The sequence below is a fragment of the Acipenser ruthenus genome, chromosome 1, assembly GCF_902713425.1.
Source record: "Acipenser ruthenus chromosome 1, fAciRut3.2 maternal haplotype, whole genome shotgun sequence".
Classification (NCBI taxonomy): domain Eukaryota; kingdom Metazoa; phylum Chordata; class Actinopteri; order Acipenseriformes; family Acipenseridae; genus Acipenser; species Acipenser ruthenus.
This window is the reverse complement of record NC_081189.1, coordinates 6,742,568-6,764,506: the sequence shown is the minus strand read 5'-3', so window position 1 is coordinate 6,764,506 and position 21,939 is coordinate 6,742,568. Positions and strand designations below refer to the sequence as shown.

Below are 21,939 nucleotides of genomic sequence, written 5' to 3'. Positions count from 1 at the left end.
TCACTTTTAACTTCCTCCGCTCAAATACCGTGCCAAGTTTTTTTGCGTGTAGTTTGCACATTTTTCCATTTGTTTTAGAAATGAACGAGTATTCAAAACTTGATGAAAGTATTCGAGTAGTAATTTTAAATTTAGAATACTCGATTACTCGAATATTCAGACTCAACCCTAACTAGTAGTTTATATTTGATTGAAAATCCTACTATCTTACTGGTAATCCATATAAATGGAATAAAACAAACATTCACATGTAGTTTAAAAATATGTTATATAGAACAGTAAAGCACCTTATTGCGGCCAAATAAAATAACTGCAGCTGACTTAGGCAAAACAAAGCTTTATTTAACAGTAGTGGTACAACAATTAAATCGACGCATTGATTATTGATCATCTGTCCTTAAATTTCCTGAGCTTCCATTACATATTGATGAATCGATGCATCAAATTAGAACCCGTTTTGAAGTCTCCTGTTGCCGGTTTGCATTAAAACCTTGAGTGTGTGAGGCTGTGCTTCTTTTAGTGCTAGTACGGTAGATAAACAATATCAGCGCGTTGCTAGGATACACACTTTAGGCCTCTACATTCGCGTTGGACAAGCCAAATCAGAAGTAGGCCTATTGTATTAATGTTTTCTTGATTTAAGAATTAAGGCAATATGTTTTTTTTTTTTTAATTTAATCTATTAAAACTCTACTGATTACCTTATTTTGTTTCAGTGCATGTTGTGTTTGGATTATATGGCGATATTACATAATAATAAGCTGAATTTAGTACAGTAGTTAAATTGGTTAGTGTAATGAACCCATATACGGTATGCTGTATGTATAGCAACGTACATGTCATTTCTGTGTGCGCTCATATTAGCATGTCAGTGGTTTTACGTTCATTCCCTTACACCGCCCCTTTGGCTGTACAAGCTGTGTAACACAGAGTATAGGGAGAGGGTGGGCAGGAGGATGTCGTGATGGTTGCTACTGTTCCTGATGCTGCATTATTATGGTGTATGTTTGTTAGCACTATAAAGTGCTATGCTACTTGAACTCCTGCTGAGCAATAAACCCAGCTTGACTGCCACAACCGTTTCTTTGTGTGCGGTTGATATTTCTCCTACCTCCTCAATTATGGACCCCGAACTTCATATTAGGATTTGTAAGATTAATTCAAATGCTTTGCTTTGGACATAAAATGTTAACAGTAATGAACAACCATAGTTCAGATAGAAATGACTTCTGTTAAAATATAGTATTCATTATTATTATTACAATGTCAAAGGGTGCAGATGCACGCATATTATTTTTAGTTTTTAAAAACTCAAGTCCTTTGTATTTCTTTTTTTTTAAATCGGAACTATTCTAATTTGAATGCAAGTAGTGCCTTTTTGTTTAACTATTATGCACAAGAGTTATTGGATCTTCTGTTAAAAACAGTAATGTTTGTTCTTTAAATTTTAAAAATAAAACGCCAATGCATCGTATATTATTGATAAATGCCTATACGATAATCTAATAAGAAATTAGGTTGCCGATTGTACCACCACTGAGACGGTGCTAAAATTATTAGTGCTGGTGTTTCATACTTATTCTACCATCACACTTCTCTTGTGCACTAGATATTCAGCACATATTTTAGTAAAGCAATAAATAGGTCCCTTAATAAATGGTTTACTGCCTCTCAACAGGACGTCTGGCTGTGCAGAATGTTTTTTACAAACAAGAATGTTGGTCACAAAGTATGTGCTACTAGATTGTCATTTGCTTTATAACTTAAGAAGCACACTTCTGAGATGTGCTCCAAACTTACAGCTCCACTAGACTCGCACGTTTATCCACAGCAAAATAGAACACAGGTTACCAAACTGAAAACTTTACCCACTTTCAATACTCTGCACTCAGAGAGTAGTTCTCTTCAGGGTCAAAAACACTGGCAAAGGAGATCAAGTTAAAAGTCTGTACAATTTATGTGATAAAGTATTTGGGTCACAGTGTTTGGTGTACACATTAGAACGTTCATCTTGGACTTGTGTGATACTGTACTTGTGTTGATCCACCAAAAAAACCTCACACTGGATCTGGAAGGTACAGTAACTACAGTACAACCTCCCTATCTTTGCCGGCACAAGTACATTAGTGTGCAATTTTATTTCCCCATACTTGTTGCTCTATCGTTCTCGCCTTCGAAGTTCTAAATAATTACTTTTTGGCTACTGTGCGCATGTATGTGTTTTTAGTGTATTAATTTTTATTACTTCTCTCTCAAACCAGCCTGAAAGCTTAAACAAAGTAGTTGCTAATTCATGTACAGAACCAAGTACCATCTATCAGTGCACCAGTGGGGATGCAATACAAAGAACATCTCTAGAAGCATGAAGGCTGGGGTGATGCCTAATTTTTCACCATCGATATATCGTTTTCCAAAAAAGCTGATGCATCGATGAAAGGGTAAAACAAAATACAGCAGTAATACACGTGGAGCTGTGGATTAATGTACAACATTGCTAGTAAAAGGTTTAAAAAAAACACTATATTGATTAAATTACATCAGTAAATAATTTTCTTGCTTTATCCGTGTTGATTTGTGCCAGTTGGATTTAAAAAAAAAAAAAAAACACAACCCACAACCAATCCAGAGAACAGCATAAGTAATTTAGAAAAAGTAAACACTGTCCACAGCAGTTCAGTAAATTGATCCATGGCTTATATTTTACTTGGACACCATCTTTCGGCAAGCCATTAGCCAGTTTTCGAAACGCAGCTCCCTCAATATTTACAGGCCTTACAATACATCTTGGGTCACTACATTCACAACCATACTTGTAATCTGCTTTGCTCTGTCACTGACTATCGATAGTGTTCAAACGATACGACGCATCGATGGATCGCCTCAGCCTTAAGAAGCTTAGCATAAAACCACCATGAATTATATTAACATAATACACAATTACAGTAGACGTGTTAATCCAAGCAGGCTAGATCTCGATGCTGGTCACAACAGTGATTTGTCTGGAGCACTGATCATATCCTACCAGGGTTTGGATTAGACTCTTAACACCATACAATTAACATTAGTAAAATGATCTTACCAACCATGTTAACTTTGTGCAGCCCCTTTGGAATGTTCATGTGTGCTGGGAGGGGCTTGGAATCTCCGATGGACTTTTTAAATGCCCTAAAACGTAGAAACAGCCTATTGAAAATAACATAACTATAATTTGCAATCAGTCTGTAGTAATTACTGACTATATGTAAATCAGTTAAGACCATCAAAATCAGAAGAAAACGTCTACGGGTCACAAATATTCCAATAGTGAACATGTGTTTTGGTGAATGCCTTCCTCAGTGTAATTACATTAATCTAATGTTTCTGTAACACCTATCTTACACCTTTATGTAGAGGTGATGGGAGGGCTGGGGTGCTCAATTTGCATCAGTATTTATTGTTTTTGTATAGATAGTAGAGCACACAGTATTACTATTACATTTACTGTTTGAGCCTGGTTATTATGTAAAAAGAAATCTTTAGAGGCCTTTTAAAAACTAGTCAAAAGTAAAAAAACCTAGTTTCACATAACAACATAACTACTGTTTCTAAGTGCATTTCTCAGAGATAATTTGAGTTTTTCTGTCAAGATGCTTTTTGGCATAAATTGGCTACCTTGAAGACATTTGACAGAATGATAACAAGGATAGAATGCTGTGCTTACAAAATAAAAGACTTGTTTTCTCATAATTGGGTTGTTTTATACAAAGCGTTGAATCTCCAAGCTATGTAAAGTGTTTTCACTGCTCGACACCTGATTTCTTATTAGGAAGAAGAAAGTGTTGGTGTGGAGAGGGTGTCATCTGTTGTCTAATAGTGCATACTTTAGTTATTAACAAATGAACAATATACAAACATATCAAATTTGTGTACAAATGGACACGACTCAAGGCACACTTGACAACTATCAGCATGTACTTGGGGGGGGGGGGGGGGTAAATAAAACCAAAGCAAGAGAAAGGGATAGAGGCAAGTAACAGTATGTTTTAGTATTAAATTATGAAGAACCCCGCTCAGTCTAGTTGTTTTCTACGGTATTGCTGTAAAAATGATTCAAATCTATGCATTAAGAAACCTACATTTGAATGAAGCTGGTTTAAAGATTACCATTGTATATTTTGATCTTTCTTGCAAGGTCACATACAGTATTTGAGAATAGTGATTTTCTGCGTGACATCAAGGTCTGTGGCGTGTACACCCCATGAGGCTGTCCCCACAAGACATTTGAACATGGTGATGTTATAGGTATTACTTACGGGAGATTTGGCAGCACATTGGCAGGGCTTTGGCTGTCATCACTGGGAGTGAACTCTGGTGTGTGAGGTTCAATCCCAGGCCACGGTCCCATCTTCTTTCCCCCGGGGTTTCTCGCTCGGCTTGGCCCAGAACTGCTCAGTCTCCCCAGGGCTGTTACATATGAGGAGACCTAGTGGGGGGCAAGGACATTTACTCCATGAGCTTGAAGTGTTGGTGCAATTCCATCAGTTTCCTTCTAGTGAGCAAACTTACTGTCAAAAAACAGGATCTTAACCCCTTCTCCTCTCACATTAAGACATCAAACAGGAACAAAAGACAGCCGGTACACTAAATTTCACAATATTCGAGGGAGATGTCAAAAGCCATCTCTTCAGCATGTCCGAAGTCAGCTGAGGTCATTTGAGTCATACAATACAATTTATATTAAAAAGCATTACAGCCTTTTCTTTACACACTGTGTATTGTTGCAAAATCCTTTTCAAAAACCCCACTGCCACTGCCCGAGCTTTGAGGAGATTTCTAATTTCTTATCTGATCAACAGTACGCAACAATCTGATATTCAGACCAGAAACTGGAGATGGTCTCCGCAGACCGTTCCAGTGATGGACAGTGGATTGCGGATATATTAAAATAATTCAATATGCAATACAGACACCCTTACAGTTTAAAGTTTTTCACAGATTTGTATATTAATACAAATATACAGTAGATACCAGTCTTTATTAGTATCCAAGGTGCTGCTATATTGATGGCTCTGCACTCTGCTGCTGTGAGTCAAACCACAGTTGGAGACTTGAATTGGTGATGAGTGTATGGATCTTGACAGGAACAGAGTAACCCTGCCCTAGTAAAGGCAGCAGACACCACTGAACCACGAGCAGGCATTGACAGGTAGTGGCTAAAGGTGAACGCACAGCTGCTCTAGTTCCGCCTCTCCTGGCAGGTGTCATCAATGGGGGTTTGATGAGTCGTACATCCAGGAGAGGGATACTGTGGGGAACATCAGCCATAGCATTTCTATGCCAAGTCCACAGCTAGCTGTCTAATAGGCATCCTTAATTTTTTTTTCTCACCTCGACGGCACATTTCTAATTAATATAAGCTCCCGCCAAGCACAGATCAACCTTCACAAACAAATTGGGCAACTGGACAATTGATTTGACTCCCTTGCGATTCTTGAGGCCAAAGCATTTTCTTTTTAAATAAAATGTCCTGTCAAGGTTAGACTTAGGGAAAGCTACAAGAGCTATTACACTCCATCTTTTTGTTTGCCCACTTAAGAGGCATTCACACCGAACACGGTGCGGCAAAAGCAATTGTTTTCAATGAAGGTGGTTACGCGCAGCGGCAGAGGGAAGCGGCGCGCAGAAGATAAAATATTTTCAACTTTTGCCGCGCCGTGATGTAAACTACCAGCAGCCAATCAGGGGAAAGTAGGAGGCTCCTTTGCAAGGAAGTAAAATAAAATTTAAAAAAATTAAAATGGAGGAAAAGCTTGTGGTTCTAATTTCAGATTCTCCAGAGTTGTATAATACAACATTAAGTAGGTTTGAAATCTACCTTCATCAAACTGGAGCTGCTGTATCAGCCGATGATATTCGTCGTACCTTTTTCTTTTCTTGAGGATGTCATGGACCCACAGCGATCTTACTTTTTTTTTCTTTCTCCGGTAGAGCAGGGCGATCGCAATTCTCTTTTTTTGTTTGCTGTTCATTGTTCCAGGTATTGTGTTGTCAGATGCACAGTACCACTGATTGTTGCCGCTTTTACAGTCCCCCCCCCCCCCCCAAAGTTTGATATGATGGGATGGCAGTAGTTGCATTTTTCAATCGTGTGTATACGATAATGTTCAATAATATCAACGTATAATGATGCCTTTAAAACACACTCCCTTTGCCTATACCCAGCAAACCAGACAAAACTCACAAAGAAAGAAAATACCTCAATATTGCCTGATATTTTTGGTAATTGTTGAGGGATTATGATGGTGTGGGGGGATTATGATGGTGTGTGTGGGGGGTTAAAATTAGACGAGCCCAATTGCAGTTTAAGTCTGGATAGAGATTCTTCACAAGGTTCTCTAGATACATACAAAACACCTCATCCTGATTTAGCTGGGATATGCATCTGCAGCGCTGGATAAAAATGTATGGGTTTTATGAATAAGGGCAGAGTCCTTATTCTTATAAGCTCTATTTGAAACTCTTATTTTGTCAAAAATAGTGTATCTTGCCCTTTTCAAAGTTTGCACAACTGAAATGAACAGGGAATGACTTATCTTAAAAAAAAAAAAAAAAAAAACATTATAGTGAGCGATGGTTGAAAGAAACATGTTTGGAAGGTGTCACTATTTCATCCAGTCTCCTGCTACACCTTTATATGTACAGCAATAACATACATCAATTCAGCCTGCTACCACAAGCAAAACCAGCCCAGGCTGCCATTTTGAATAGGAGGTCAAAGGCACCCAACTAATTCCCCAAGGGTGTATACTATGCCTGAATTGTTTACAGTTTGTGAAACAAGAAATTTGTGAGTTATAAGTCAGTGCTGGATACAAACTTCCCTTGAGGAGATACTCAACTAGTTACCTACACAACTTTGGGGAGCATAAAAAACAAATAAACAAACAAAAACTTACAATTTTAAACAAAGAAAGAGGTTCTGGGTGAAATGCAATGCTGTTCTGTAAACAGAACTTTCTGTAGATGGCATCTGCAGTAAACATGTTCAGCCAGGGGGACTGCTGGTACGTAATAAGTGTCTCTAAATCCGTGAAGGAGAAATCTGAAAGACAAAAATATAAATGTTAAAATATAAATTTCACTGCACATTTTCTCACAAGTAAAATGTAACAAAGATACTTTGGACATTACACAGGTGTGGATTTGGAAAAACTGTATGCAGCTACAAAATAATTGCTTCAATTGCAAGGTCCACTTCCCCATCCGAGGTGAAAACCAGCATTTTTAAATTGCAGCTTTCAGCTGTGGGTCTGACAAAATATTTAAAGAACCAGAACATTTATGGCTGGTAGTGCAGACCCAGATTAGAAGTAGTCTTGGACTACCTACCATCAAAGTGCTTAGTGTATATTGACAAATCAGTACTGAGTGCCTATCAAACTTAATACAAGAATTATGTTACAAAATCATCATTTGCATCTTCCAAATACCAATTCATCTTAAATGACACCCATTCACTGCGAGATGAACTACAGTACGGCAGCAGCAGAAGGAGGAGGAGGCCTCTTTGTACCCACCTTCACATAACATAACAAGATATTCAGCCAAGTCTTTCACTCCTTTTTCTGTCAGATCCCAGTTCAGGTTTTCTCGAATCCAGTACTCCACTACTACCCCCAGGATTGAATGCAGTATGTAAACCAGTTCTATCTTGGCAGCCTACATGAAGAGAGAATTTTATTAATTTGCAGATTATGCATTCATGAGTTCCTGCTGTTGAAATGTCATGTCATAATGAAACTAGGAGTTAACGAGTGGATTATGGAAAATATGTCTACTACTCTGTACTGAACTGCTTACTCTTGCACACAAGTTCTTCTCTTCTCGTTCTTGCTTGGATTGATGCATGTTTTGGGAAGGTATAGTTAGTTTACCTCTTTTGATGCATTTAGCCATTTGGTGGCAATGACAACAAATTCTGTTAGCCGCTCAATAGGGTTAGTGGTCAGCTTGGATTTTTCCCATACACTCCAAAAAATCTTCACCAGGACCGTAGGATTTGCACCCTTCCAATCTCCTGAGTTGCTAAGAAAAATAGTAGACACATAGGGTATTGAGATTGTATTATTCTTTATTCACTTCCCACAGCTGTCTTTCCCATAGTCTTTGAGTTCCTCATACCTGAAACATGTGACCTGTCAAATCGATTGGCACCTCCTACTCAAAAGCATAGTATGGAGCCAGATGGAGGGCTAAACCTAAAGGTCTCAATATTATTTTTCCGGCTGAGCGAAATAATACTTGCCTGGATTTACCATTGTCCTTATTAAGTTGCTCCTTTGTGTATTTTATACATGCAACGCCCCTACCAGTTGCTATACCGTTTTTACCTATAAAAGCTTACTTTGAGGTTTGCTGGTACCAGCTGTTGATAAAGGGCCCTGGGTTCTTATCGTCCTGGCCTTTAAGCAGGCTTCAAAAGGCCGTCGTCTCCAGCATTCAACTAACTAAAACAATAATAACTTTGGCGCTAAAACAATGCCTCCACCTAGTATATGGAGAACCTATCACTGGACTTTCACCCAACTAGGAATTACATAGTGTTACAATATATATATATATATATATATATTTCACTGTTACCCCCCCTTCACACACACACATTAAAACATGTGCAACACTTCAATAATAACTAACAATTTACTAATTAAAATAGTAAATTCAGTAATAAAATAGTATGTATAATTATTGAAAAATTCCAGAGGAACTCAGGGCTTTACCAGGTCACCCTGAGCGCTATCTGGTTCAGGTACCGAGCTTCACTTCAGACGCAAGACTATCTAACACTATGCACTAATGTGTGGTAGCCACCGCCATTATACATGCGATCCATCTTTCAGTATAGCTATTACAATTTCACTTTCTTATACTATAAGAAAATAATAAAGAGTACAAACTCCACTACAGTTAGATTAAAGCTATAATTAGGGCTTCTGATTTTCGGTTTTAACCGATAAAACACCCCCAATACAAAAAAATGTAATCGGTGGATAGCCAATAAACACCGGAAAACAATGTAAAAACTGTGGAAATGGTTAATCTATTCACATTGACTTTACCCTTTTCACATAAAACCTACTACAAAAATAATAAATACATTTCCCTGTGCTGCTGGGCAATGAACCGGCTGCCTGACTTGTATCTATCATTGATTCATTCTGAATACTTTAAACCCGCCCCAGCTACTGAATGACAGCACATTCCTACATTTCTATTGGAGACTCCGCTTGCAAGACTTAAAACGAGATTACAATCAAGATGGAGGCTTGCTAGCGGGATTTAAAGCTGTATTACAGTTAAGACATGGAGGATTTAAAACAGAATTGTGGCGAAATGTACAAAAATGCCTATACATAAAAACCCCAGAAGAATGTGCCCATGACCATAGGGATTTTGTTGTGGAAGACAGCCAAGGAAAGAAGGTACAACTTAAGTGTGCAAGTACTGTCAAGTTACTATACATATTTTGACAAACACACACAAAAAAAAAAAAAAAACGCTCAAGCATTTTGGAAAGTAACCGAAAACACTAATTTCATACAGTATATAAAACTCGAAAATAGCTCAAAAATAAGCACCGAAGTCACACTGTCGCCTACAGGGGGCTTCCAATTGGCCGTTGATACTCACTGACCTTTCACTTCGGGTAGCATGTTAGGTTGCTGAACTTTGCCTGGTGCAAATAAACACTAGATACAATGCATCCTGGATGCTAGATCGCAGGGCTTCATACAGTATACCAGGGCTTCTGTTTTATGGTTTTTATTAATTAAATTTATCGTTGCTTATTTTCAGCTTAGTTTTATGTAGATACCCCGAAATTGTTTTTATTCAGGGCTTTCGATTTTTATATAAATGTATGAAATTATTGTTTTCGGTTACTTTCCAAAATTCTTGGGCGTTTTTTTGTCACATGTATAGTAACTCCTGTGTCTATTGGATATACACCCATTTCAGGGATCTGTAATATGAAACTTTTTTTTTTTAAATTAATAATCTAGTATAATCAAAGAAAAATACTACACTTATGTATGTGGAGACAATAAAAATGATTAATTATAAAATGTTTGATTTACTGGTAGTTTTTAAAAATATATATATTTTACCAGCGCCTCACCTTTTAATTTATGCAAACATAAATATGATTTTATTCAGGATAAATATATGTATTTATAAAACGGCTTTGAAAAACAACAACCTTCTTGATCCAAAAGGATGAAAAACGGACTTGAATATGTGTGCCTCGCACAGAACGAGGACATCAAAAAACGTCTGATCCTAACAGTGAAAACCCCTTGTCCGCCTAAACATCCACATCATCATTTGCTCCAAGTAAAACTAAAAAAAATTATTGAATACAAATTAAAGGCTATGTCCTTTGGGACTACATAATACAGCAAATGTATACCCAATAAAATGTTTTTATTTTCAGTACAAACCATGAAATATACGCACGCCTGGATGGTTAAAGGCCCTTGGCTTCACCCGGTGTCTGTATATTTCATGGGAACTGCACAACCTGTTGTGGTTTATACTTATTTCAGTAGATAAATACTGTGTTCAAAATGTCAAGGTAAAGCATATAAACCGAACTGTACTGTAATACAAATTGTAATGCAGATGTTAAAGGCCACACAAAATGTGTTAAATCATTTTTCTAGTTAAAAAAGGGTTTTCTAATTCATTATTTTAACTTACTTGGAGTTTAAATCATGTAGATCATACTCAATCAGCCTGAGAAAATATCTCAAAAGTTCTACAAGGAATTCTGTGAGCCCAGGCTGAACTGGACCAGGAGTGTGGTGGCAGAAAGGTCCACCATCAATACAGAATCTAAAATGATAAAGCAAAACATTATGCTTAACGTTTCACAATATGGCCATGCACTGTTCAGAAACCTCACATCCTGCAGAAAAGTCTTAATGAATAACTTTTTTTTTGTTTTACTGTAAAACAAGCATAAAAGTATACTTCAGGACAGGACTCGGTTCAGGATAGTGATTTGTTTTAGTACAGATTGTAATCTGCCCAACACTCAATATGCCTTGTCTTGTCTTTGTATTATATTTTTTTAAACTTGTAGTTCGTCCAAAAATCAGAAATGGAGTCGGTTCTATGCATTGTATTTTTTAAAATTCAAGTTTAATCATGTTCATGAAACTGCTTAAATTTACCAAAACTGAATGATAAAGCTTTCTGAATAGTGCCCACTCTCAAATTAAAACTGTCTAGTAAGACTTTTGACCCCCCCCCCCCCCAAAAAAAAAACAGTGTCACATTTCTGTGCTTGTCTTCACTGACAAAGTAGCATTTTTTTGTTTACCCAAGCAGTTTGACTGCTGAATACAGTGGTTTATCTTTCATACCTTATAGCCATCTCCAGCAATGACCATGTCCCTTTTTTACAGTCAGGACACTGGAGAATGTCCAGGAAGTAACTCACTCTCAAAGGTACCCGCCATGGAGGGTTATGGTGGAGAATCTCTAGCAAAATACCCATAAACATGGGAGAGAAAACTGGACCAGCATCACCCTGACAAAATAGAAAACAGTCAAGCCACAGAAGTATTTATTTTATAGTTTGATACACCCACATCCCAACAGCTCAAGTGAAGCAAATTCTGGGGAGGGGGGATCCTGTGGTTGATGATGCTGTACATACACTGCTTGTGTCAGAGCAAGTATCATATGCTTGCAAAAGAAGAGCTGTGTAACTCATGTCCACATGGTGGTAAAGTGTCTGAAAGTGGTACAATTCCTATTATGATGACTGATGACTGTTGACCCCCGCCCCCGCAATGTGAGGGAAGACCAAGATAAGACCTAACTAGAAGACTGGAACACATTGAACTAACCAGCAAAGAAATCTCCATGCTTCTCCATGACTGAAGTTTCTGCATTTATTTATTGTGTGTACTTTTTATTTATTATAATTGGGATAATTGGTAAGACTTGCATTAGAGGATTAAGTTGCATTGTTATGGAAAACATGTAAATCTGACCTCCTTTTCTTTCCCTCCTCCCCCTCCTCTGATCTCTCTATCTCTGTTCCTCTGGAATCTACCACACTCTCTCCCTCTTCCTCCGCTAAGAACCTTGGAGTCACCCTGGACCCCTGCCTCTCTTATTCCCAGCACATCTCCACTCTGGCACGCACTTGCCGATTCTTCCTGAGCAACATCCGAAGAATCCGACCCTTCCTCATCAACTATGCTACCCAGCTCCTGGTCCAGGCCCTGGTACTCTCCCGCCTAGACTACTGCAACTCCCTCCTGGCTGGCCTCCCTGCGTCCGCCACCCGTCCGCTCCAGCTCATCCAGAACTCTGCTGCCCGCCTGGTGTTCTCTCTGCCTCGCTTCGCCCACGCTACTCCGCTCGCTCCACTGGCTCCCGATCACCGCTCGCATCCAGTTCAAGACTCTTGTACTAGCCTACAGATGCCTTGACCAGACTGCACCCAGCTACCTCCAGACCCTCATCTCTCCCTACACCCCCACTCGACCTCTCCGCTCCGCCTGCACTAGAAGACTGGCTCTACCTCCGCTACGCTCCCCTGCCTCCCGAGCCCACTCCTTCTCCACCCTTGCTCCGCAGTGGTGGAACGACCTTCCTACAGATGTCAGGACTGCCCAGTCCCTGACCACATTCCGGCGCCTCCTTAAGACTCACCTCTTCAAACAGCACCTATAGAACTCTTCTGTTGTATCCTGGGACACTATCACCCTTCATTTAAATATGCTTTATTTTGCTCTTATCTGCCCCCTATTTTACTGCATTTAATCCTGTACTTCAGAATACTGTAATCTGCCAAGTGTTTAACCTGTAGTATTTTGTACTTAATCATATCCTGATGTAACTATCACTATTTAATCATATCCTGATGTAACTATCACTATTATCTGCTGTATTATTGAATTGTGGTTTGTCACACTTGAACAAAAATTATTGTATTTCTTGCTCTTATTGTATTACTTGTATTGTAACACTTGAATGTATTTGTATTTGCTTGCGATTGTAAGTCGCCCTGGATAAGGGCGTCTGCTAAGAAATAAATAATAATAATAATGTATGAATGAAGTTCCCCCCAGCCCCCAGACCCCTTTACCTCCAGTGCATGTTTCATTAAAGAATGAATAAGTGGTGCAGGGGGGAGTCCACCAGCTGATAGACAGTATCTGAGCTCCTCCAGTGCTTCAGTGAAAAGTGCATCCGCTAGAAGATATTCAATCCTGTGAATGGAGCCCTGGCTAAAACCAGAATTAATACTCTGGAAAGAGAGACAAAAATAATTAAAATAAATGTATTCTAGTTCAACAGGACTCCCTGTTCTGTGTTACAGCTTATGCATCATATTGTGACCTTGGTATATAGTTACACCCCATTAATATGGTACCTGGCCTTGGGGAACATCTGTGATATAACAATCAATAAGGGTTGGCACATATTTGCTCTTCAAAGCCTGAAAAAAAAAGACAGACGTACATGTAAATAAATAAATAAATAAATAAATAAATAAATAAATAAATAAATTACACTTGGCAGATTGAAAATTTCAAAGCCTGTTGGTTTAAAAAAAAACACACAACATTCAAATACATTGCATATCAAAATTATACACACACACAGTTGTAGTAAAACGTTTACATGCCCCAATGGAAATGTATAACCTTGAAATTTCTTGAAAACAAATAATTACAGGAACAATCTTTTGCAGCAAAAGTTTTGCTTTTGTGCATGAGGAATAAAAGTTACAAGAAATTGATGTCTACAAGTATTTATTTGAACATTTTTTTTGCAAAACTCAAAAAATGCTAATTCAAAAGTATTCACCCCGACAAGGAAAATTAAATTAATAGCTAGTTGAGGCACCTTTAGCAATAATAACCTTTTTTAAACGATTAGGATATTTGTCAGTGAGCTTTTGGCATGATTCTTTAGGTGATTTCTAACCATTCTTCAACGCAAAATTGTTCCAGTTCATTCAAATTCCGAGGACTTACCTAGTGCACAGCCTTCTTCAACTCATACCAAAGATTCTCAATTAGGATGACCACCTTTTCAAAATGCAGAAACGGGATGCCTGCCATTTCTTATGCTGGGGTATATTTACATATTTTTTTAACTTTTAACCGAAGGGGGGGGGGGGGGGGGGTATGGGGGTAATGATTAGTTGTAGTGATTGTGAGAATAAAATGATTAGAAATGGAACCAGCATAAAATATCTGTGAGCTATTTTTTCCTTTAAGTCTGTATTTCAAATAGGTTTATTTGTAGCTTTTATTGCTGTCAACTATTTGGCTGTCACTGTAGTTGCTGTTCTGTCTCGATGGCAGCATGTTGTGTTTATTCATTTTTAAAAAGGGAAACTCAGGAAAGAACAGAAATGCAGCACTCTGACTGAAACACTTTACAGCATGTTGATACAGTGTCGTTATCGGCATGAGATGAGATGTCGGTGTGGTTCACTTGTGCGTACCATGTGAAAGGTTTCTGGAGGGCGCGCCTGGATATATAAATACATTTTTTTTTGTTTTAACTGGCGAGCGAGCAAGTGTAAGGCATTGCAAAATAATGCGGCAGGGACAGTGCTATGATGAGCTATAAACAGATATGCTATGGTTTGACTGTGATGCTAAACTGTAAGACTGCACTGTGTCTATGAATTCGGGATAAATGCCGTCCCGGAGGCATTCAGCCCGGGACCGGGACTTGATCTTTACATTTCTGGACTGTCCCGCCCAATTAGGGACGGGTGGTCACCCTATTCTCAATTGGATTTAGATCGGGACTTTGACTAGGCCATTCCAGAACCTTGATTTTATTCTTCTTTAACCATTCTAAAGTAGATTTTTATGTGTGCTTTGGATCGTCGTTGTGTTGGAACATCCAGTTGAGCTTTAAACCAAGTTTTGTAGAGGAGGGTTTCAGATGATTGGCCAGTATCTTTTGGTATGCTATGGAATCCATTTTACCATGTATTGGAACTGAATTTCCTGTGCCATCAGAAGAAAAACAGCCCTATAGAAGAATATTACCACCTCCATGCTTGACAGAAGGTATGGCGTTTTTTAATTTGTACGCCTCACCAGACTTTCTCCAAACATAACGACTATCAGCGTGACCAAATAGCTTGATTTTTGTTTGGTACGTCCAATTGAAATACATGGCCGTTATTTCACTGGGGGTCGCTCATCGAGGTGTTATTACATATTAGGTCAGTGGCTTTAATTTCATTATATTACACAGTTAAAATATCTTTGATGTGACGAAGTTGCTAAATGTAATGAATAGCCTATTTCAACGGAACCGGCGCCCTGTGTTTGGCTTCTACTGTGAAACATCGAGTGAATTTTTTTTTTTAAATCTATGCGTAACTTTCGTTTTCTTTTTAATGTGGATTGATAACAAAAAAGTTTACCTTTGATTAGTAGCTGTTTTATCGACCTGTGCTTCATGGAATTAGCAGTAACATCTGCCTACTGTATTTGACTGTCTTGTTTTGTTTATATGACGGTAGAGGAAGATACTTCCTGCTCCTGGCTGTCATCACATGACACTATTGTAATGTATCAAGTGTGTGGGAGGTACTGCAGTTTGAATCTTTTTTTTAGGAACATTAGGGACCACTTGTTTTTGCTATATACTGTATTACTTCAATTTGGCACTGCTGCGTTTATTTTAAATTGACTGCGACCCTTAAACGAGGGCGGCCTTTATTAATAATACTATGCTTTACAAACGCTGCAATATTTTATTAAATGATTTAAGGCATTTTTAGAAACGGCACCAGGAGAGGCTCCGATCCTCAGCACTATTCTCTTGTGTGTTTTTGGGGCTTGAATACAGTACATTTACTGAAAGTTAACGAGAGCCTATTAGGTAGGAGTTGGGAGGTCAGGTGAGTACTGTACCAGTGAATCAGAAGTGTGTATTGGTTGCTATGGGGCGGGACAAGAAGAGTAGAGAGAATGGTAGTTGAGTGTGATGCAGCTGTTTTTCTTAACGAAAACTATTCCCTCTGAATATCGGTTTGATTTCTGTTAACTAAAATATATCCTATTAGGTTATTTTTTTTTTTCTCACTGTAATTTACTCTGAAATTGAGCCACCTGGCTGCCCCCCATGGTTGCAGACCATTGAGAAAAACCATATCCCATACAATTTTCCTCTCCTAAATTTGGGCTGCCATTTGTATGTAGACAACTTCTACACAAGAATCCCTCTGTTTAGGGTTTTGTACACATCCCAATAAGACCAAACCGGAAGGAATCTCCCCATCAATTGGTAGCCAAGAAACAGATTTGTGGCGAAACTAGCACTCTGCGCTGTGAGGAACTGCTGGCAATGAAATACACAGATAAAAAGGATGTGTACCTCCTCACCACCATTCACAATGAGGCCACGGTGGCAGTTCCTGTGCGAGGTCAGGACACTCGCACAAATAAGCCTGAGTGTGTGCTGGACTACATCAGACACATGGGAGGTGTAGATAAGTCGGACCAAATGCTGGAGCTGTACAATGCTGCAAGGAAGACCATTGCAATATTATAAAAAACTCGCCATGTACATGGTCCAGATTTCGTTATACAACAGCCATGTTATGTACTGTACGGCTCCAGAAAACAAGCTTACTTTTCTAGCCTTTCGGACTACTGTCATCTCCAGCCTCATATTTGCCAGCCAAGAAATGCCAGAAACAGTAAGATTAGAGATAGTGGCTAGACTTACTGAACATCATTTTATACGGACGCTGCCACCATCTGGGAGTAAAGCAAAGCCACAAAAAAAGTGCTGTGAATGTTCCCGCAAGGGCATGCGGAGGGATACACGGTACTACTGTCCTCACTGTCCCTCTCAGCCAGGCCTGTTTGGAGGAGTGTTTTGAAAGGTACCATACAGTACATGAGTCCTAGAAAGACTAAACCCCAGAACAAACCACCATGACCAGTATTGCAAAATGTTGCGATATCGCGACCTTTGTGTGTGTGTGTGTGTGTGTGTGTGTGTGTGTGTGTATATGTATATATACAACCTTAAGATGCAGTGAGTGTAGACAAGTACCTGACACAGGGATCGGAATCCACATTCTGTACTGCGATTCATGCCTGAACCAAACATGCCTTTTAGATCAATTACATGTAGCCCTATAAACACTCTTAACAAGCAGTTCTATGTCTGGCCTGATGTGGAATGACCCTCCAAACAGTCCTTTTGCTGTGCTCTTACCTCTGGTGCACAGATCTCATCCTTCAGTGTGCTTTCCAATTTGGACCACTCCTCATCTCCCATATCGAAATCAGTAAGTATATCTGTTTGTGAGTTTACAGTGCTGCATTGAGACAGATCCAGGCAATTATCCTCATCAGAATCCAACATGTGGGCCCGGGACTCTGCAATCTCCTTCTGTGTCAAAAAGAAAATCCAAAATCCAGATCCATTTAGATCAATCTGCCCCGGCATAAAAAGGACCTAGATTCACGTCTTCATTGGATGAAAAAGTACTCATCAGGAAACGTGCTTTTAAATATACCAGACGCTAGAGTTACTGAATGAATAACACAGGCAGATCTACATCCAGTATTGCTCTGATCGGTGTTATTTAAAAATAGTTGACACAGCACCATTTAGTGATGGTAGTACTTACCCCATATAAATATTCACCTATGTAGCTCACAGAGTAGCAAGGTACATTTAAGGCCTTCATGTGCTCTTTATCAATTTCCACCTTTTTCTTGAAAACATGTGTAATTTCGCTGGATGCAGATATCTGCTGGTACACAATGGCATTCCCAGCTTTCAAGACACTATTATAAAAAAAGAAGAAAAAAAGAGAAACACCAATTTGACAGTGTATTTAATTACCATCCAGTATGTACCACTCAGAGAAGTGAAGATCCTTACCGTTCAAACATCTGCCGGTGTTCATCATCTTCAGTGAGTAGAACAACTTTCCAGCCTTGGAAAGCACCTGGCATCTTGGAGCTGGCCAGCTTCTGACGCCAGCATTTAGCAGAGTTCAGGATCTGAAGTTCACGTGGGGACCAGTCCTTCAACACTGATGAATGCCACTGATAAGACTGTTCATTCAGCCACCTGCCATGCTTACCACTGTCTAATACATACTCTGGAGGTAGTATCCATTTACCTATCAAGAAAGGGAATTAAAATGGATGAAACCAGACAAATTAGCTACACATGGACAGATAAATTTTTGATGAGACGTGGACTGACCATGGATGATGGCTTATTTAACCACAGGAATCATATGTTTGATTAACTATATTGAAAAACCCACAACATCCAGTATAAATCTAGAAATTGTGACAAAAGATAGACATGGATCTGCAGTTTATCACCCAATCAGAAAGTCTGTGAAATACAAGGACACTGACAGACTACTGTTAGTACAACTACATGAATTAATTCATTTTAAAATAATTTTTTTATCAAATGGCTTAAACCAAAAAAAAGAAATGACATTCGGTTCATCAGTTAAAACGTTGTTTCATGTTTCCATCAGATTCAACTTTTTCAGATTCTGGGCAAAGTAACATTCTGTGTCGTCGTTTTTGGTACACGAAAAAGTGTATTTATTCAAGCTGAATGAACATCTTCATATTTACACAGACATTATCATAATTACTACTGTTCTGTTCAATGTGCAGAGCAGAAGGATTATTTAGATTTGTTATTTCAAGCAAGGGTGCGTCATTTAACACTAGAACGACCAAGGCGGTCATTTTGACCGTTTTTGGAATTTAAATTACGGTGTGTGTGTTTAAGATACAGAGCTGTGCTTTCCTGACTTTTCCTAAATATATGCACAAATTACCCTGCCAGAGTGAATCGCGTAGCTACAAAAATTAGGGAGATAAAATGCTGTCATATCTATTCCAACCAGAAGCGGTCAAAATGAGCGCTACATATAAAACATATTATAACAATTAAATGTTGTGGTATTATTTGTATTTATCAGTCGGAACTTGCTGCCATGTATTGAAGTTTGATTATATCAGGCTGCATTCCTCAAGTGCACAGTCTTCTGACATTTCTATTGTTTCAATGAGCCTCCTGGTAGCCCAATCAATCAGCCTTGACAGCACACAGCGCCATGCTGTCTGTCTGTCTGCAACTCTGGTTACTATACAAGTCACTCATTTTTCTAAGAAATTAATTGTTACCCCAATACACATTGAAAACGGATCACAGAAAACGCAGGACAGCAAAGCAATGTTTGGAATTACTGCAAATTTTACCAAACAACGATTCTGATGCAACAGAGACAGACAATGACAAATCTGGCTCTGAAGCAGACTGGGTTTGCGAAGATGAATCTTCCAGCAGCAGACACCGAGGGCGCAGGAGATCCTATGGAAGAAAAGCAATCCTGTGGCAGCCCCTGCAAGGATGCCAGCCACTTCACCTGTATCAGCCCCTGCATCTGATCCAGCCACTACTTCACCTGGGGCAGCCGCTTCTCCAGCGGTAGCGCTAGCACCACATGGCTCTCAAGAGGCTGGTAATGATGACACTGTTTGGAACACTATAAATCCTGGTGTTGAAGCTGCAGGTAGAAGGGGCGAACATAGTATTTTGAGGGAAGTTCCAGGGCCCACGGCATATGCAAAACACAACATTGATGAGAGCACATTGAGTGCTTTTCACCTATTGATTGACATGCATATGCTTCACCACATACAACATTGCACTGAAGCAGAAGCCCACCGACAACTACAAGATGATCCCTGGTCAATGCCTTTGGAGGAAGTAGAAGCTTTCATTGCACTGGTATATGCTCGTGGAGCATTTGGTGCCAGAAGCCTGGGTTACTGTTGATAGCTGTGCCAAGTGCAGTCTGCGATGTGTGCGATTTGTGCCAGCACTTAGACTTTGTAAACGATTGTAAATGAAACCCATTCTGTTTAAATGTTTATTTATTCATGTCATTTTCATTTATAGTGTGTCTGTATATTGTATTTATATACTTATTTACATTGTTTCAGTTGTACAGTTTTGTATGTACATGATATACCTGTACATACACAAATTTATTTTCAAATATTTGTTTATTTAATTTTTTACAGTTTTGTGAGGTTGCACTTTATGTAACGTCTGTATATAAACACATTTCTGTTCAAATGCTCGTTTATTTACAATGTTTCAGTTGTGCAGATGCTTCATATGATGTTCCTGAATAAAACTACAACTTCAATTGTTTGTCCTTTCATTATAATATTTATGTTGTTTTTAATACGTTGGTCAAATTGACCGGTCATGGTTGTTCTATGTATGCCGTGAAACAAGTACTGACTCTTGCCACAAGTGGGCGTAGTTTCCCTGGCAGGAATGAGGCACTTGCGTACTTCTGAAGGCGAGTACTTCTTATTTACAATATTTACAATACAAAGTTGTTTAATTTACAACAGACACTGGCCCTGTGTGGGCGGCTAACTGTCTCACTTCTTGAACCCTCAGACTACTGCTGGCCGACGAGCTTCCTCGGCAGGACAACCGGAACAGTTCAGGTAAGTGCTTGTTAGACTCCCTCTGCTGGGTAACCGAAGCAGCACACGTAAGTATTCGTTGGGCTCCCTCTGTTGTACAACCGAAACAATGCAGATAGGTGGTCATTGTGCGCCCTCTGCTGGACAGCCAGAACAGTAACAGGTAGGGGGTTGCTGGGGTCCCTCTGTTGGAGAGCTGGAACAGTACAGGTAAGTATTCCTTGTGCTCCCCTGATGGGAGGCTGGAGTGGAACAAAGAGGTGACGCTGGGTTCCCTTTGCTGGAACCCTGGAGCGGGTTGACTGTAGGCTGGTTTCCCCGATATGTCCACACAGGAAGGAGGCCCCGCATCCAATGGACAACCGGCAAGCTTTCGGAGAGCTCCAAACAAAAACTTTGTCGCAATAAACAGTGTTTTGCCTACCCCGCTCGAGTGTCCTGTGTGTGTTTTCATTTGTTTTTTTAACTTGCAGGAGTCCCCCGTACACACACATTATAGACCCCAATAACTTGGCGTAATACGCCGGGACAGCGATTAAACTTTTGCTGCCGTTCCAAATACACAAATTTCCCGGCTATGTCTCAGAGGCACTTCCCACACAAAGGAACAAACAACAAACAGTGCAAACGAAACGCTAGAAAATGCAGTCGTAAAACAAACACTTTAAACAAAACAGTCAAAAGCGAACAAAACTGGAAAATCTATACAATACAGTGTTGCGTAACTACCTACTATAAAGCTGGTCTTCGTAATAGTCGGTCAGCACGCCAAACAAGTCTGGGAATGTCTCTCCACCGCAACACCCCAGCTTGTTCTGTCTGCTTCCCTATATATCCCCAGGCCCCACCCCTTCCTGACTGACGTTGAGCTTTCTGGGGCATGTAGTTTTTTCTGTCTGGGGCTGTTTTCTTAAAGGGCCCTCAACCTTTTCCTTCACAATGCCTATAAACACGGTCGTTCTAGTGGTATAAGGTTACCTTGTATAAATGCATAATATTAACAATAACAAAATTATAATAAATATTATTAATAATAACAACAACAACAATAATAATCAGAATTCTATTTTGTATTCTAATATTGCAGTTTGGACAGTTTGGAACTTACCTGCAGCAGAAGCAGCTAAAAACTTTTCACTTGCACATGCTCTTCTTACAATAAGATGTGTAGCACAGTCTCTGTAGATCTGGGGGGAAAAAGACCCCAAAAAATCCACTGTCATTTCCATAATAACACTGCCCCAAAAATGCATGGATCTGTATTTAAATAATATTTATAAATATTGCTATATCTAGAGTTTAACAGCTTTTTAGTATTCAACAATACAACGCAATTAACTTAATTAAAACAAAGAACGTTTTACTGTATGTAATTAATGTTCACACACTTACATAA

The 21,939-nt window shown here is 39.2% G+C and overlaps 1 protein-coding gene across 3 annotated transcripts in view; it reads right to left on the bottom strand.

Annotated features, from left to right (window-relative positions):
* Nucleotides 1-21,939, bottom strand: part of LOC117403866 (SMC5-SMC6 complex localization factor protein 1-like) — a 52,395-nt gene that overhangs the window by 20,370 nt on the left and 10,086 nt on the right. Inside the window, exons 4-16 of one of the 3 annotated variants that reach the window (XM_058986232.1) lie at nt 21,652-21,730; nt 17,941-18,184; nt 17,684-17,843; nt 17,266-17,439; nt 13,433-13,498; nt 13,145-13,306; nt 11,406-11,572; nt 10,738-10,872; nt 7,914-8,064; nt 7,557-7,698; nt 6,936-7,081; nt 4,293-4,462; nt 3,080-3,165 (exon numbers count right to left, since the gene is read on the bottom strand). In XM_058986232.1, coding sequence (XP_058842215.1) covers nt 3,080-3,165; nt 4,293-4,462; nt 6,936-7,081; nt 7,557-7,698; nt 7,914-8,064; nt 10,738-10,872; nt 11,406-11,572; nt 13,145-13,306; nt 13,433-13,498; nt 17,266-17,439; nt 17,684-17,843; nt 17,941-18,184; nt 21,652-21,730 — 1,882 coding nt within the window. Of the gene's footprint in view, nt 1-3,079; nt 3,166-4,292; nt 4,463-6,935; nt 7,082-7,556; nt 7,699-7,913; nt 8,065-10,737; nt 10,873-11,405; nt 11,573-13,144; nt 13,307-13,432; nt 13,499-17,265; nt 17,443-17,683; nt 17,844-17,940; nt 18,185-21,651; nt 21,731-21,939 lie in introns of all 3 variants that reach the window. The other 2 variants (XM_058986191.1, XM_058986269.1) reach the window with 2 other exon arrangements.